Source organism: Scyliorhinus torazame, chromosome 12, assembly GCF_047496885.1.
Source record: "Scyliorhinus torazame isolate Kashiwa2021f chromosome 12, sScyTor2.1, whole genome shotgun sequence".
Classification (NCBI taxonomy): Eukaryota; Metazoa; Chordata; class Chondrichthyes; order Carcharhiniformes; family Scyliorhinidae; genus Scyliorhinus; species Scyliorhinus torazame.
Window position 1 is genome coordinate 4,172,986 of NC_092718.1, and position 15,812 is coordinate 4,188,797.

The window sequence follows — 15,812 nt, forward strand, 5'->3', positions numbered from 1 at the left end:
TTCAGCCAATCAATCTTGTCAATCTGTAACTGGAACATGAAGTCACTCACTGTTGTGACCTCATTAACTCTGTCTGTTTCTTGATTGAGGGAACTGCCTTGTTCTTAGTGCAGTAAGAAGTCTTACAACACCAGGTTAAAGTCCAACAGGTTTGTTTCAATATCACTAGCTTTCGGAGCTCACCTGAGGAAGGAGCAGCGCTCCGAAAGCTAGTGACATCGAAACAAACCTGTTGGACTTTAACCTGGTGTTGTAAGACCTCTTACTGTGCTCACCCCAGTCCAACGCCGGCATCTCCACATCTTGTTCTTAGTGGATCAGCTTTTTTTAAATTCATTTTTACGGGATGTGAGTGTCATTTGCTAGGCCAGCATTTGTTGCCCATCCTTAATTGCCCTTGAGAAGATGGTGGTGAGCTGTCTTCTTGAACTGCTGGAGTCCATGTGGTGTAGGTACACCCACAGTGCTGTTAGGGATGGAATCCTAGGATTGTGACCCGGCGACAGTGAAGGAACGAAGAAGATATTCCCAAGTCAGGGTGGGTGAATGACCTGGAGGGAACTTCCATGTGGTGGCGTTCCCAGGTATCTGCTGCCCATGTCCTTGTAGATGGTACAGTAAGAAGTCCAACAGGTTTGTTTTGAATCACTAGCTTTCAGAGCACTGCTCCTTCATCAGGTGAATGTTCTAAGTTTGAGGAAGGAGCTGTGCTCCGAAAGCTAGTGATATCGAAACAAACCTGTTGGACTTTAACCTGGTGTTGTGAGACGTCTTCCTGTGCTCACCCCAGTCCAACGCTGGCATCTCCACATTCTAGATGGAAGGTGCTGCCTAAGGAGCTGCCTTTTTTTTTCATAGAATTTACAGTGCAGAAGGAGGCCATAAGGCCCATCGCGTCTGCACCGACTCTTGGAAAGAGCACCCTACCCAAGTCCACACCTCCACCCTATCCCCATAACCCAGTAACCCCACCAACACTAAGGGCAGTTTTGGACACGAAGTGCAATTTATCATGGCCAATCCACCTAACCACATCTTTTGGACTGTGGGAGGAAACCGGAGCACCCGGAGGAAACCCACGCGCGCACGGGGAGAACGTGCAGACTCCGCACAGACAGTGACCCAGCGGGGAATCGCACCTGCGACCCTGGAGCTGTGAAGCAATTGTGCTAACCACTGTGTTACCGTGCTGCCCATTCTTGTAGATGGTACACACGGCTGCTAGTGTGTGTCGGTGGTGGAGGGAGTGAATGTTTGTGTAAGGATACCAATCAAGCGGGGCTGCTTTGTCCTGGATGATGTCGAGCTTGAGTGTTGTTGGAGCTGCGCTCATCCAGGCAAGTGACTCCTGACTTGTGCCTTGTAGGTGATGGACAGACTTTGGCGAGTCAGGTGGTGAGTTACTCACCACAGAATTCCTAGCCTCTTACCTGATCTTGTAGCCATAATATTTATATGGTTAATCCAGTTCAATTCCTGGTCAATGGCAGCCCCCAGGATGTTGATAGTGGGGGATTCAGTAATGGCAATGCCACTGACTGTCATGGGCCGATGGTTTGATTCTCTCATTGGAGATGGTCATTGTCTGGCACTTGTGTGGTGTGAATATTACTTGCCAAATGTCAGCCCAAGCCTGGATATTGGCAGGTCTTGCTGCATTTGGACAAGGACAGCTTCAGTGTGTGAGGAGTTGTGAATGGTGCTGAATATTGTGCAGTCATCAGTGAACGCCACTTGGTGGCACTCTGACCAGATCAGGCCAAGGACACACTGGAGCTTTCATCCCCATTTCATTGGAGTAGGAATGTTGCCCGCATCACTTTCTCTTACTTTGCAGCAAACTTAGAACATCACTTACACCATGTGGGTGCCTTCAGGGTGTAAATTAATCTTTTGTACAGAGTTGCCTCGATGGTTGCTTCGCCTCTGGCCTAACAACCAGTGACTAATCCATCTCAAAATGGATTGTTCGTTACATTTTATAGCATATGAATTGGGAGCTGGAGTACTTCAATCAGCCCATCAATAAAATCCCGTCTGATCAGATTGTAGCTTCAATTCCACTTTGCTGCCTATTCCCAAAAACTCATGGCTACCTTGTCAAAAACATATCTGACTCGGCCTTGAATATATTCGACGACCCAGCCTCCACTGCTGACTGGGGAAGAGCATTCCAAAGATTAATGGTCATCTCGGAGAAGAAATCCCTCATCTCCGTTTTAAACAGGAGGTTCCTTGTTTTGAAACGGTGCCCCCAAAGTTCCAGATTCCTCCACAAGGGGGAAACATTCCCTCGGCGCCTACCCTGTCCAATCACTCGGCACCTACCCTGTCCAATCCCTCGGCACCTACCCTGTCCAATCCCTCGGCCCCTACCCTGTCCAATCCCTCGGCACCTACCCTGTCCAATCCCTCGGCCCCTACCCTGTCCAATCCCTCGGCACCTACCCTGTCCAATCCCTCGGCACCTACCCTGTCCAATCCCTCGGCACCTACCCTGTCCAATCCCTCGGCACCTACCCTGTCCAATCCCTCGGCACCTACCCTGTCCAATCCCTCGGCCCCTACCCTGTCCAATCCCTCGGCACCTACCCTGTCCAATCCCTCGGCACCTACCCTGTCCAATCCCTCGGCACCTACCCTGTCCAATCCCTCGGCACCTACCCTGTCCAATCCCTCGGCACCTACCCTGTCCAATCGCTCTGCGCCTACCCTGTCCAATCACTCGGCACCTACCCTGTCCAATCACTCGGCGCCTACCCTGTCCAATCACCCGGCGCCTACCCTGTCCAATCACCCGGCGCCTACCCTGTCCAATCACTCAGCGCCTACCCTGTCCAATCCCTCGGCACCTACCCTGTCCAATCCCTCGGCACCTACCCTGTCCAATCACTCGGCGCCTACCCTGTCCAATCACTCAGCGCCTACCCTGTCCAATCCCTCGGCGCCTACCCTGTCCAATCCCTCGGCGCCTACCCTGTCCAATCCCTCGGCGCCTACCCTGTCCAATCCCTCGGCGCCTACCCTGTCCAATCACTCGGCTCCTACCCTGTCCAATCCCTCGGCACCTACCCTGTCCAATCCCTCGGCGCCTACCCTGTCCAATCCCTCGGCGCCTACCCTGTCCAATCCCTCGGCACCTACCCTGTCCAATCCCCCGGCGCCTACCCTGTCCAATCCCTCGGCACCTACCCTGTCCAATCCCTCGGCGCCTACCCTGTCCAATCCCTCGGCACCTACCCTGTCCTATCCCCCGGCGCCTACCCTGTCCAATCCCTCGGCACCTACCCTGTCCAATCCCTCGGCACCTACCCTGTCCAATCCCTCGGCACCTACCCTGTCCAATCCCCCGGCGCCTACCCTGTCCAATCCCCCGGCGCCTACCCTGTCCAATCACTCGGCGCCTACCCTGTCCAATCACTCGCCTCCTACCCTGTCCAATCCCTCGGCGCCTACCCTGTCCAATCCCTCGGCGCCTACCCTGTCCAATCCCTCGGCACCTACCCTGTCCAATCCCTCGGCGCCTACCCTGTCCAATCCCTCGGCGCCTACCCTGTCCAACCCCTCGGCGCCTACCCTGTCCAATCCCTCGGCGCCTACCCTGTCCAATCCCTCGGCGCCTACCCTGTCCAATCACTCGGCACCTACCCTGTCCAATCCCTCGGCACCTACCCTGTCCAATCACTCGGCACCTACCCTGTCCAATCACTCGGCACCTACCCTGTCCAATCCCTCGGCACCTACCCTGTCCAATCACTCGGCACCTACCCTGTCCAATCACCCGCCGCCTACCCTGTCCAATCACTCGGCACCTACCCTGTCCAATCACTCGGCACCTACCCTGTCCAATCCCTCGGCGCCTACCCTGTCCAATCCCTCGGCGCCTACCCTGTCCAATCCCTCGGCACCTACCCTGTCCAATCCCTCGGCACCTACCCTGTCCAATCCCTCGGCACCTACCCTGTCCAATCACTCGGCACCTACCCTGTCCAATCCCTCGGCGCCTACCCTGTCCTAATCCCAGGATTTTTCAATAATCCTAACCGGTTAGTGTTTTACAAGGAAATTCCCACATTAAAGGTTTCATGTTTGAGATATTTGAAGGAATCAATCAAATTCCAATTAACATGTTTAGCCGACAGACTGAATAATCATCACACATTTACTAAAGATGCTTTTTTAATAAATTTAGAGTTCCAAATTATTTTTTTCAATTAAGGGGCAATTTAGTGTGGCCAATCCACCTACCCTGCACATCTTTGGGTTGTGGGGGCGAAACCCACGCAGACACGGAGAATGTGCAAACTCCACACAGACAGTGACCCGGGCTAGAATCGAACCCGGGACCGTGGCGCCGTGAGGCAGCGGTGCTAACCACTGTGCAGCCCCCTTACTAATTCAGCAAAGTGATGTATTTTGATAGATTGGCGGTTATTGGTCACTGGTGTTCTGGCTCCTTTGTATGGGCTCCCCTCCTATGACTGCATTACTTTGCTGTTCTCTAACGCTGTGTAGAGGATATAGAAGGAATGCTTTGTCTACTGATGAGGTCTGTGTTTGCAGATTGGCAAGGTATCCTCCAGGAATCAGTTAGCTGTGAGGGTGGTTGCATTGAACAGGTTAGTCTCCGGTTAGCTCCAGGTCAAAATTAACAAGCACCGTGGACAGATCATAGAGACGTACATTACACTGAAAACTCTGCCTATATGTAATTCACGGTAACATTTTCATATGTATTGCCCACAAATGTTTAATCTCGATTTGCCTTCGGCGGTTGAGAGGTAGAGAAACTGGGAACATCCCGCAAGATATATTATCTAGAAAGTCAAGTTATTGGATTCCATCTTGAAGAACAGAATCTAACTGCACTTCCTGTGAATAGGATCAGTGTGAGGAATCTCAAAAAGCAAAGCAGCAGCAGGAGCGAGGAAACCAGGAGCGGCAGCAGCATCATCACAGTATCCAGGCGGTGAGTGAACACAAAGCACTGGCATGTCAGGGCTGGTCTGGGGAGACCTTGCATTCTGACTCACTCTAAAGCTGTCTTTACACAGAAACGTGATCAGAAAAAGGAAGAAGACAAAAGGAGGAGGGAATGGGTCAACCAGGAGCGGGAGAAGACTTTGCAGCGACTACGTACATTTAAGGAGGTAGAGATAAATCCTGCTGTTCTGATTTCACATTCATAATCCTGGTTTTCAGAGTTGGGCGATGTTTTGGGAATACTGTGCTGGGGCTATACATGAACAAAACTCTCACTTTCCAGGATCTGTTCCCTTTATGTTGTCTTGACCTTGGCTGTGGTTTTGGTACAAGAAATATCGAGTGCAATGCTTGTTTCTCTCCCCCTACATTCCCCTCCCCTACCTTTGTTTCCCAAGTACCTTTGCTCATCAACTTCTCATTCTCGTGCTGCCCCTCAGCGCCATCATCCAAAAACAGCATTTGTTTCCACGGATACACTGACACCAGTGCTACCTGTTTCTCCCATTGTTCTCGGTCCCCATCACGTATTCCATTTCCCAGCCACTGACCCCAACCCCTCTCTCTCCCTGGCAACTGCTTGAGGTGAGCTGGGTTATTCGTAACCTTTTGTCATATTTAACTGAGATGAACATCCACCGACATCAGTGCCATCACTTAGACTGCCTATTTCCCCCTGACTCTGTCCTACTTGAGTTTCCAAAACCCTCATTCATGTCTTTGTCACCTCCTAGACATCACTATTCCAATGCGTTCCTGGCTGCTCCTCCCACATTCTATCCTCTGTGAGCTTGAAGTCATCCAAACCTCTGCTGCCTCTGTCTAAACTCACAGCAATTCCTGTTTCCCTACCAGACCTGTGCTACGCTGCTCCATGCTAAGCAACACTTTTTTTTTTAAATTTAATTTAAAAAAAAAATAAATTTAGAGTACCCAATTCATTTTTTCCAATTAAGGGGAAATTTAGCGTGTTCAATCCACCTACCCTGCACATCTTTGGGTTGTGGGGGCGAAACCCACGCAGACACGGGGAGAATGTGCAAACTCCACACGGACAGTGACCCAGAGCCGGGATCGAACCTGGGACCTCGGCGCCGTGAGGCAGCAGTGCTAACCCACTGCGCCACCGTGCTGCCACTGCACCTTCATTTTTAACATAATCATCCTTGTTTTCACATCCCTCCGTGGCCTTCCCTCCTTTTCCCTGAAATCTCCTCCAATCCCACAATCCTCCGATCTCTGCGCTCATCTACCTCATCCTGACCTCTTTAGCGTTTCTGATTTTAATCACTACGCCGTTGGCAGCTGCCTTGACCCCGAGGATGTCTTGATCGCTGCCCCAAGCGTTGGCGATCGGCGGCCCGCGCCTGGGCGATCGGCGGCCCGCGCCTTGGCGATCGGCGGCCCGCGCCTTGGCGATCGGCGGCCCGCGCCTTGGCGATCGGCGGCCCGCGCCTTGGCGATCGGCGGCCCGCGCCTTGGCGATCGGCGGCCCGCGCCTTGGCGATCGGCGGCCCGCGCCTTGGCGATCGGCGGCCCGCGTCTTGGCGATCGGCGGCCCGCGTCTTGGCGATCGGCGGCCCGCGTCTTGGCGATCGGCGGCCCGCGTCTTGGCGATCGGCGGCCCGCGTCTTGGCGATCGGCGGCCCGCGCCTTGGCGATCGGCGGCCCGCGCCTTGGCGATCGGCGGCCCGCGCCTTGGCGATCGGCGGCCCGAGTGTTGGCGATCGGCGGCCCGCGCCTTGGCGATCGGCGGCCCGCGCCTTGGCGATCGGCGCTCTAAACCTTGCCACCTCGCTATCTCTGTTTGCTCCTTTAGGACATTCCTCCTTGACCAACCTTTTGGTCAACTCCATTTGTGACTCAGTGTCAAATGTCAGATAAACATTCCGATGAAGCACTTTGAGACGTTTTACTCCATTAAACAGAGGAACCCATGTCCTGAACATAGCGCCTTTGTATTACCTCGTTATTTAGCTGGTGGTGTGACTCCTGCAGCCCTTGTGATGATAACTCTGCTGTAATTACCCAGCCTGGAGTTGTTCCCTCATTCCTTGTGATGAAATCCCATTGAGGATGTAAACCAGAGTCCTGGTTCCCACAGACCCTGCCACCCCCCCCCCCCCCCATTATTACAGACTCTACATTTTATGTGGTGTGAATGAAACATTTGATTTCATTATTAAGTTGCAGAATTTGTGATTTTAAAATTAATTTCTATTCCAGAAATCTTCAGCACATTTTGTATTTCAACCTTGTTGCCAAACTCTCGACGCGCAGAGACAATTCACACCTTTATCTCCAGCTTCCTCCATATCTGAACAGCCAATGTCCCTCATGGATCATTCACCGAGAAAGAAACAAACACGAACCAGGACCTCAAAAGCAGAAAAGGGCAGACCTCCAGCTCCCAATGATATTCCAGTGCAGATCTTCTCTCCGGCAGGCACTGTGCCACCAGGACAGGCGGAGACACAAGGGATTCCTCCAGTACCTTCGGCAATTCCCCCACCACCACCACTGCCCCCTCCTCCACCGCTGATGCCAGCTTCCCCGAGTACTTTGCTGGGTCACAAAAGCACTTCAGTTGACAATGACCAGGTTCAATCACTCATCTTCTCCGCAGAGAATTCGGCAAAGAAAACCCTGAAGGAAAATATAGGTAAAGAAATTGCAGTGCCGGGTGATATAGGTAAATAAATCGCAATTACGGGTAATATAGGTAAAGAAATCGCAATTACGGGTAATATAGGTAAAGAAATCTCAATTACGGGTAATATAGGTAAAGAAATCGCAGTGCCTGTAATATAGGTAAAGAAATCGCAGTGCCGGTAATATCAGTAAAGAAATTGGTGCCGGTTATATAGGTAAAGAAATCACAGTGCCGTGTAATATCGGTAAAGAAATCCAGTGCCGGGTAATATCGGTAAAGAAATCACAGTGCCGGGTAATATAGGTAAAGAAATCGCGATTACGGGTAATATAGGTAAAGAAATCGCAGTGCCTGTAATATCGGTAAAGAAATCGCAATTACGGGTAATATAGGTAAAGAAATCGCAGTGCCGGTAATATCAGTAAAGAAATTGGTGCCGGTTATATTGGTAAAGAAATCACAGTGCCGGTAATATTAGTAAAGAAATCACAGTGCCAGGTAATATCGGTAAAGAAATTACAGTGCTGGGTATTATAGGTAAAGAAATCACAGTGCCGGGTATTATAGGTAAAGAAATCACAGTGCCGGGTAATATAGGTAAAGAAATCACAGTGCCAGTAATATCATAGAATCATAGAAGTTTACAGCATGGAAACAGGCCCTTCGGCCCAACCAGTCCATGCCGCCCAGTTTTTACCATTAAGCTAGTCCCAGTTGCCCGCACTTGGCCCATAACCCTCTATACCCATCTTACCCATGTAACTATCTAAATGCTTTTTAAAAGACACAATTGTACCCGCCTCTACTACAACCTCTGGCAGCACATTCCAGACACTCACTACCCTCTGAGTGAAGAAATTGCCCCTCTGGGCCCTTCTGAATCTCTCCCCTCTCACCTTAAACCTATGCCCTCTAGTTTTAGACTCCCCTATCTTTGGGAAAATATGTTGACTATCTACCTTATCTATGCCCCCCATTATTTTATAGACCTCTATAAGATCACCCCTAAACCTCCTACGCTCCAGGGAAAAAAAGTCCCAGTCTATCCAGCCTCTCCTTATAACTCGAACCATCAAGTCCCGGTAACATCCTAGTAAATCTTTTCTGCACTCTTTCTAGTTTAATAATATCCTTTCTATAATAGGGTGACCAGAACTGCACACAGTATTCCAAGTGTGGCCGTACCAATGTCTTGTACAACTTCAACAAGACGTCCCGACTCCTGTATTCAATGTTCTGACCAATGAAACCAAGCGTGCCGAATGCCTTCTTCACCACCCTGTCCACCTGCGACTCCACCTTCAAGGAGCTATGAACCTGTACCTAAATTAAACTCCATCTGCCATTCGTCGGCCCACTGGCCTAATTGATCAAGATCCCGTTGCAATCCTAGATAACCTTCTTCACTATCCACTGTGCCACCAATCTTGGTGTCATCTGCAAACTTACTAACCATACCTCCTAAATTCTCATCCAAATTATTAATATAAATCACAAATAACAGTGGACCCAGCACCGATCCCTGAGGCACACCACTGGTCACAGGCCTCCAGTTTGAAAAACAACACTCTACAACTCTTCTGTCGTCCAGCCAATTTTGAATCCAATTGGCAACTTCACCCTGGATCCCGTGAGCTTTAAACTTCTGCAACAACCTACCATGCGGTACCTTGTCAAAGGCTTTGCTAAAGTCCATGTAGACAACGTCTACTGCACTGCCCTCATCTACCTTCTTGGTCACCCCCTCAAAATATTGGTAAAGAAATCACAGTGCCGGTAATATAGGTAAAGAAATCACAGTGCCGGGTATTATAGGTAAAGAAATCACAGTGCCGGTAATATCGGTAATGAAATTACAGTGCCGGGTATTATAGGTAAAGAAATTACAGTGCCGGGTATTATAGGTAAAGAAATTACAGTGCCGGGTATTATAGGTAAAGAATTCACAGTGCCGGTAATATCGGTAAAGAAATCAGTGCCGGGTAATATCGGTAAAGAAATCACAGTGCCGGGTATTATAGGTAAAGAAACCACAGTGCCGGGTATTATAGGTAAAGAAATCACAGTGCCGGTAATATCGGTAAAGAAATCAGTGCCGTGTAATATCGGTAAAGAAATCACAGTGCCGGGTATTATAGGTAAAGAAATCACAGTGCCAGTAATATCATAGAATCATAGAAGTTTACAGCATGGAAACAGGCCCTTCGGTCCAACCAGTCCATGCCGCCCAGTTTTTACCATTAAGCTAGTCCCAGTTGCCCGCACTTGGCCCATAACCCTCTATACCCATCTTACCCATGTAACTATCTAAATGCTTTTTAAAAGACACAATTGTACCCGCCTCTACTACTACCTCTGGCAGCACATTCCAGACACTCACTACCCTCTGAGTGAAGAAATTGCCCCTCTGGGCCCTTCTGAATCTCTCCCCTCTCACCTTAAACCGATGCCCTCTAGTTTTAGACTCCCCTATCTTTGGGAAAATATGTTGACTATCTACCTTATCTATGCCCCCCATTATTTTATAGACCTCTATAAGATCACCCCTAAACCTCTACCGCTCCAGGGAAAAAAAGTCCCAGTCTATCCAGCCTCTCCATATAACTCGAACCATCAAGTCCCGGTAGCATCCTAGTAAATCTTTTCTGCACTCTTTCTAGTTTAATAATATCCTTTCTATAATAGGGTGACCAGAACTGCACACAGTATTCCAAGTGTGGCCGTACCAATGTCTTGTACAACTTCAACGAGACGTCCCAACTCCTGTATTCAATGTTCTGACCAATGAAACCAAGCATGCCGAATGCCTTCTTCACCACCCTGTCCACCTGCGACTCCACCTTCAAGGAGCTATGAACCTGTACCTAAATTAAACTCCATCTGCCATTCGTCGGCCCACTGGCCTAATTGATCAAGATCCCGTTGCAATCCTAGATAACCTTCTTCACTATCCACTGTGCCACCAATCTTGGTGTCATCTGCAAACTTACTAACCATACCTCCTAAATTCTCATCCAAATCATTAATATAAATCACAAATAACAGTGGACTCAGCACCGATCCCTGAGGCACACCACTGGTCACAGGCCTCCAGTTTGAAAAACAACACTCTACAACTCTTCTGTCGTCCAGCCAATTTTGAATCTAATTGGCAACCTCACCCTGGATCCCGTGAGCTTTAAACTTCTGCAACAACCTACCATGCGGTACCTTGTCAAAGGCTTTGCTAAAGTCCATGTAGACAACGTCTACTGCACTGCCCTCATCTACCTTCTAGGTCACCCCCTCAAAATATTGGTAAAGAAATCACAGTGCCGGTAATATAGGTAAAGAAATCACAGTGCCGGGTATTATAGGTAAAGAAATCACAGTGCCGGTAATATCGGTAATGAAATTACAGTGCCGGGTATTATAGGTAAAGAAATTACAGTGCCGGGTATTATAGGTAAAGAAATTACAGTGCCGGGTATTATAGGTAAAGAAATTACAGTGCCGGGTATTATAGGTAAAGAAATTACAGTGCCGGGTATTATAGGTAAAGAAATCACAGTGCCGGGTATTATAGATAAAGAAATCACAGTGCCGGTAATATTGGTAAAGAAATCACAGTGCAGGGTATTATAGGTAAAGAAATCACAGTGCTGGTAATATAGGTAAAGAAATCACAGTGCCGGGTATTATAGGTAAAGAAATCACAGTGCCGGTAATATTGGTAAAGATATCACAGTGCAGGGTATTATAGGTAAAGAAATCACAGTGCTGGTAATATAGGTAAAGAAATCACAGTGCCGGGTATTATAGGTAAAGAAATCACAGTGCCGGGTATTATAGGTAAAGAAATCACAGTGCCGGTAATATTGGTAAAGAAATCACAGTGCTGGTAATATAGGTAAAGAAATCACAGTGCCGGGTATTATAGGTAAAGAAATCACAGTGCCGGGTATTATAGGTAAAGAAATCACAGTGCCGGTAATATTGGTAAAGAAATCACAGTGCCGGTAATATAGGTAAAGAAATCACCGTGCCGGGTATTATAGGTAAAGAAATCACAGTGCCGGGTATTATAGGTAAAGAAATCACAGTGCCGGTAATATTGGTAAAGAAATCAGTGCCGGTAATATAGGTAAAGAAATCACAGTGCCGGGTATTATAGGTAAAGAAATCACAGTGCCGGGTATTATAGGTAAAGAAATCACAGTGCCGGGTATTATAGGTAAAGAAATCACAGTGCCGGGTATTATAGGTAAATAAATCACAGTGCAGGGTATTATAGGTAAAGAAATCACAGTGCCGGGTAATATAGATAAAGAAATCACAGTGCAGGGTATTATAGGTAATGAAATCACATGCAGGGTATTATAGGTAAAGAAATCACAGTGCAGGGTATTATAGGTAAAGAAATCACACTGCCGGTAATATTGGTAAAGAAATCACAGTGCCGGTAATATTGGTAAAGAAATCACAGTGCAGGGTATTATAGGTAAAGAAATCACAGTGCCGGTAATATAGGTAAAGAAATCACAGTGCCGGGTATTATAGGTAAAGAAATCACAGTGCCGGGTATTATAGGTAAAGAAATCACAGTGCCGGTAATATTGGTAAAGAAATCACAGTGCCGGTAATATAGGTAAAGAAATCACAGTGCCGGGTATTATAGGTAAAGAAATCACAGTGCCGGGTATTATAGGTAAAGAAATCACAGTGCCGGGTATTATAGGTAAAGGAAGCACAGTGCCGGGTATTATAGGTAAAGAAATCACAGTGCCGGGTAATATAGGTAAAGAAATCACAGTGCAGGGTATTATAGGTAATGAAATCACAGTGCAGGGTATTATAGGTAAAGAAATCACAGTGCCGGGTATTATAGGTAAATAAATCACAGTGCAGGGTATTATAGGTAAAGAAATCACAGTGCCGGGTAATATAGGTAAAGAAATCACAGTGCAGGGTATTATAGGTAATGAAATCACAGTGCAGGGTATTATAGGTAAAGAAATCACAGTGCAGGGTATTATAGGTAAAGAAATCACAGTGCCGGGTATTATAGGTAAAGAAATCACAGTGCCGGGTATTATAGGTAAAGAAATCACAGTGCTGGTAATATCGGTAAAGAAATCACAGTGCCGGTAATATAGGGAAAGAAATCACAGTGCCGGGTATTATAGGTAAAGTAATCACAGTGCCGGGTATTATAGGTAAAGAAATTACAGTGCAGGGTATTATAGGTAAAGAAATCACAGTGCCGGGTAATATAGATAAAGAAATCACAGTGCAGGATATTATAGGTAATGAAATCACATGCAGGGTATTATAGGTAAAGAAATCACAGTGCAGGGTATTATAGGTAAAGAAATCACACTGCCGGGTATTATAGGTAAAGAAATCACAGTGCCGGTAATATTGGTAAAGAAATCACAGTGCCGGTAATATTGGTAAAGAAATCACAGTGCAGGGTATTATAGGTAAAGAAATCACAGTGCCGGTAATATAGGTAAAGAAATCACAGTGCAGGGTATTATAGGTAAAGAAATCACACTGCCGGGTATTATAGGTAAAGAAATCACAGTGCCGGTAATATTGGTAAAGAAATCACAGTGCCGGTAATATTGGTAAAGAAATCACAGTGCAGGGTATTATAGGTAAAGAAATCACAGTGCCGGTAATATTGGTAAAGAAATCACAGTGCCGGTAATATTGGTAAAGAAATCACAGTGCCGGTAATATAGGTAAAGAAATCACAGTGCCGGGTATTATAGGTAAAGAAATCACAGTGCCGGGTATTATAGGTAAAGAAATCACAGTGCCGGGTATTATAGGTAAAGAAATCACAGTGCCGGGTATTATAGGTAAATAAATCACAGTGCAGGGTATTATAGGTAAAGAAATCACAGTGCCGGGTAATATAGGTAAAGAAATCACAGTGCAGGGTATTATAGGTAATGAAATCACAGTGCAGGGTATTATAGGTAAAGAAATCACAGTGCAGGGTATTATAGGTAAAGAAATCACAGTGCCGGTAATATTGGTAAAGAAATCAGTGCCGGTAATATAGGTAAAGAAATCACAGTGCCGGGTATTATAGGTAAAGAAATCACAGTGCCGGGTATTATAGGTAAAGAAATCACAGTGCCGGGTATTATAGGTAAAGAAATCACAGTGCCGGGTATTATAGGTAAATAAATCACAGTGCAGGGTATTATAGGTAAAGAAATCACAGTGCCGGGTAATATAGATAAAGAAATCACAGTGCAGGGTATTATAGGTAATGAAATCACATGCAGGGTATTATAGGTAAAGAAATCACAGTGCAGGGTATTATAGGTAAAGAAATCACACTGCCGGTAATATTGGTAAAGAAATCACAGTGCCGGTAATATTGGTAAAGAAATCACAGTGCAGGGTATTATAGGTAAAGAAATCACAGTGCCGGTAATATAGGTAAAGAAATCACAGTGCCGGGTATTATAGGTAAAGAAATCACAGTGCCGGGTATTATAGGTAAAGAAATCACAGTGCCGGTAATATTGGTAAAGAAATCACAGTGCCGGTAATATAGGTAAAGAAATCACAGTGCCGGGTATTATAGGTAAAGAAATCACAGTGCCGGGTATTATAGGTAAAGAAATCACAGTGCCGGGTATTATAGGTAAAGGAAGCACAGTGCCGGGTATTATAGGTAAAGAAATCACAGTGCCGGGTAATATAGGTAAAGAAATCACAGTGCAGGGTATTATAGGTAATGAAATCACAGTGCAGGGTATTATAGGTAAAGAAATCACAGTGCCGGGTATTATAGGTAAATAAATCACAGTGCAGGGTATTATAGGTAAAGAAATCACAGTGCCGGGTAATATAGGTAAAGAAATCACAGTGCAGGGTATTATAGGTAATGAAATCACAGTGCAGGGTATTATAGGTAAAGAAATCACAGTGCAGGGTATTATAGGTAAAGAAATCACAGTGCCGGGTATTATAGGTAAAGAAATCACAGTGCCGGGTATTATAGGTAAAGAAATCACAGTGCTGGTAATATCGGTAAAGAAATCACAGTGCCGGTAATATAGGGAAAGAAATCACAGTGCCGGGTATTATAGGTAAAGTAATCACAGTGCCGGGTATTATAGGTAAAGAAATTACAGTGCAGGGTATTATAGGTAAAGAAATCACAGTGCCGGGTAATATAGATAAAGAAATCACAGTGCAGGATATTATAGGTAATGAAATCACATGCAGGGTATTATAGGTAAAGAAATCACAGTGCAGGGTATTATAGGTAAAGAAATCACACTGCCGGGTATTATAGGTAAAGAAATCACAGTGCCGGTAATATTGGTAAAGAAATCACAGTGCCGGTAATATTGGTAAAGAAATCACAGTGCAGGGTATTATAGGTAAAGAAATCACAGTGCCGGTAATATAGGTAAAGAAATCACAGTGCAGGGTATTATAGGTAAAGAAATCACACTGCCGGGTATTATAGGTAAAGAAATCACAGTGCCGGTAATATTGGTAAAGAAATCACAGTGCCGGTAATATTGGTAAAGAAATCACAGTGCAGGGTATTATAGGTAAAGAAATCACAGTGCCGGTAATATTGGTAAAGAAATCACAGTGCCGGTAATATTGGTAAAGAAATCACAGTGCCGGGTATTATAGGTAAAGAAATCACAGTGCCGGGTATTATAGGTAAAGAAATCACAGTGCCGGGTATTATAGGTAAAGAAATCACAGTGCCGGGTATTATAGGTAAATAAATCACAGTGCAGGGTATTATAGGTAAAGAAATCACAGTGCCGGGTAATATAGGTAAAGAAATCACAGTGCAGGGTATTATAGGTAATGAAATCACAGTGCAGGGTATTATAGGTAAAGAAATCACAGTGCAGGGTATTATAGGTAAAGAAATCACAGTGCCGGGTATTATAGGTAAAGAAATCACAGTGCCGGTAATATTGGTAAAGAAATCACAGTGCCGGTAATATTGGTAAAGAAATCACACTGCAGGGTATTATAGGTAAAGAAATCACAGTGCCGGTAATATAGGTAAAGAAATCACAGTGCCGGGTATTATAGGTAAAGAAATCACAGTGCCGGGTATTATAGGTAAAGAAATCACAGTGCCGGTAATATTGGTAAAGAAATCACAGTGCCGGTAATATAGGTAAAGAAATCACAG

The 15,812-nt window shown here is 46.2% G+C and overlaps 1 protein-coding gene across 2 annotated transcripts in view; it reads left to right on the forward strand.

The window, feature by feature from the left end:
- Positions 1-15,812, forward strand: part of whamm (WASP homolog associated with actin, golgi membranes and microtubules) — a 36,836-nt gene that overhangs the window by 12,397 nt on the left and 8,627 nt on the right. The window contains exons 7-9 of one of the 2 annotated variants that reach the window (XR_011933843.1): positions 4,883-4,969; positions 5,041-5,150; positions 7,210-7,645. Coding sequence is in view for 1 of the 2 variants with exons in the window: in XM_072470292.1 (XP_072326393.1) it covers positions 4,883-4,969; positions 5,055-5,150; positions 7,210-7,645 (619 nt within the window). In the remaining variant the exon portion in view is untranslated. The remainder of the gene's footprint in view (positions 1-4,882; positions 4,970-5,040; positions 5,151-7,209; positions 7,646-15,812) is intronic. The other variant, XM_072470292.1, reaches the window with a different exon arrangement.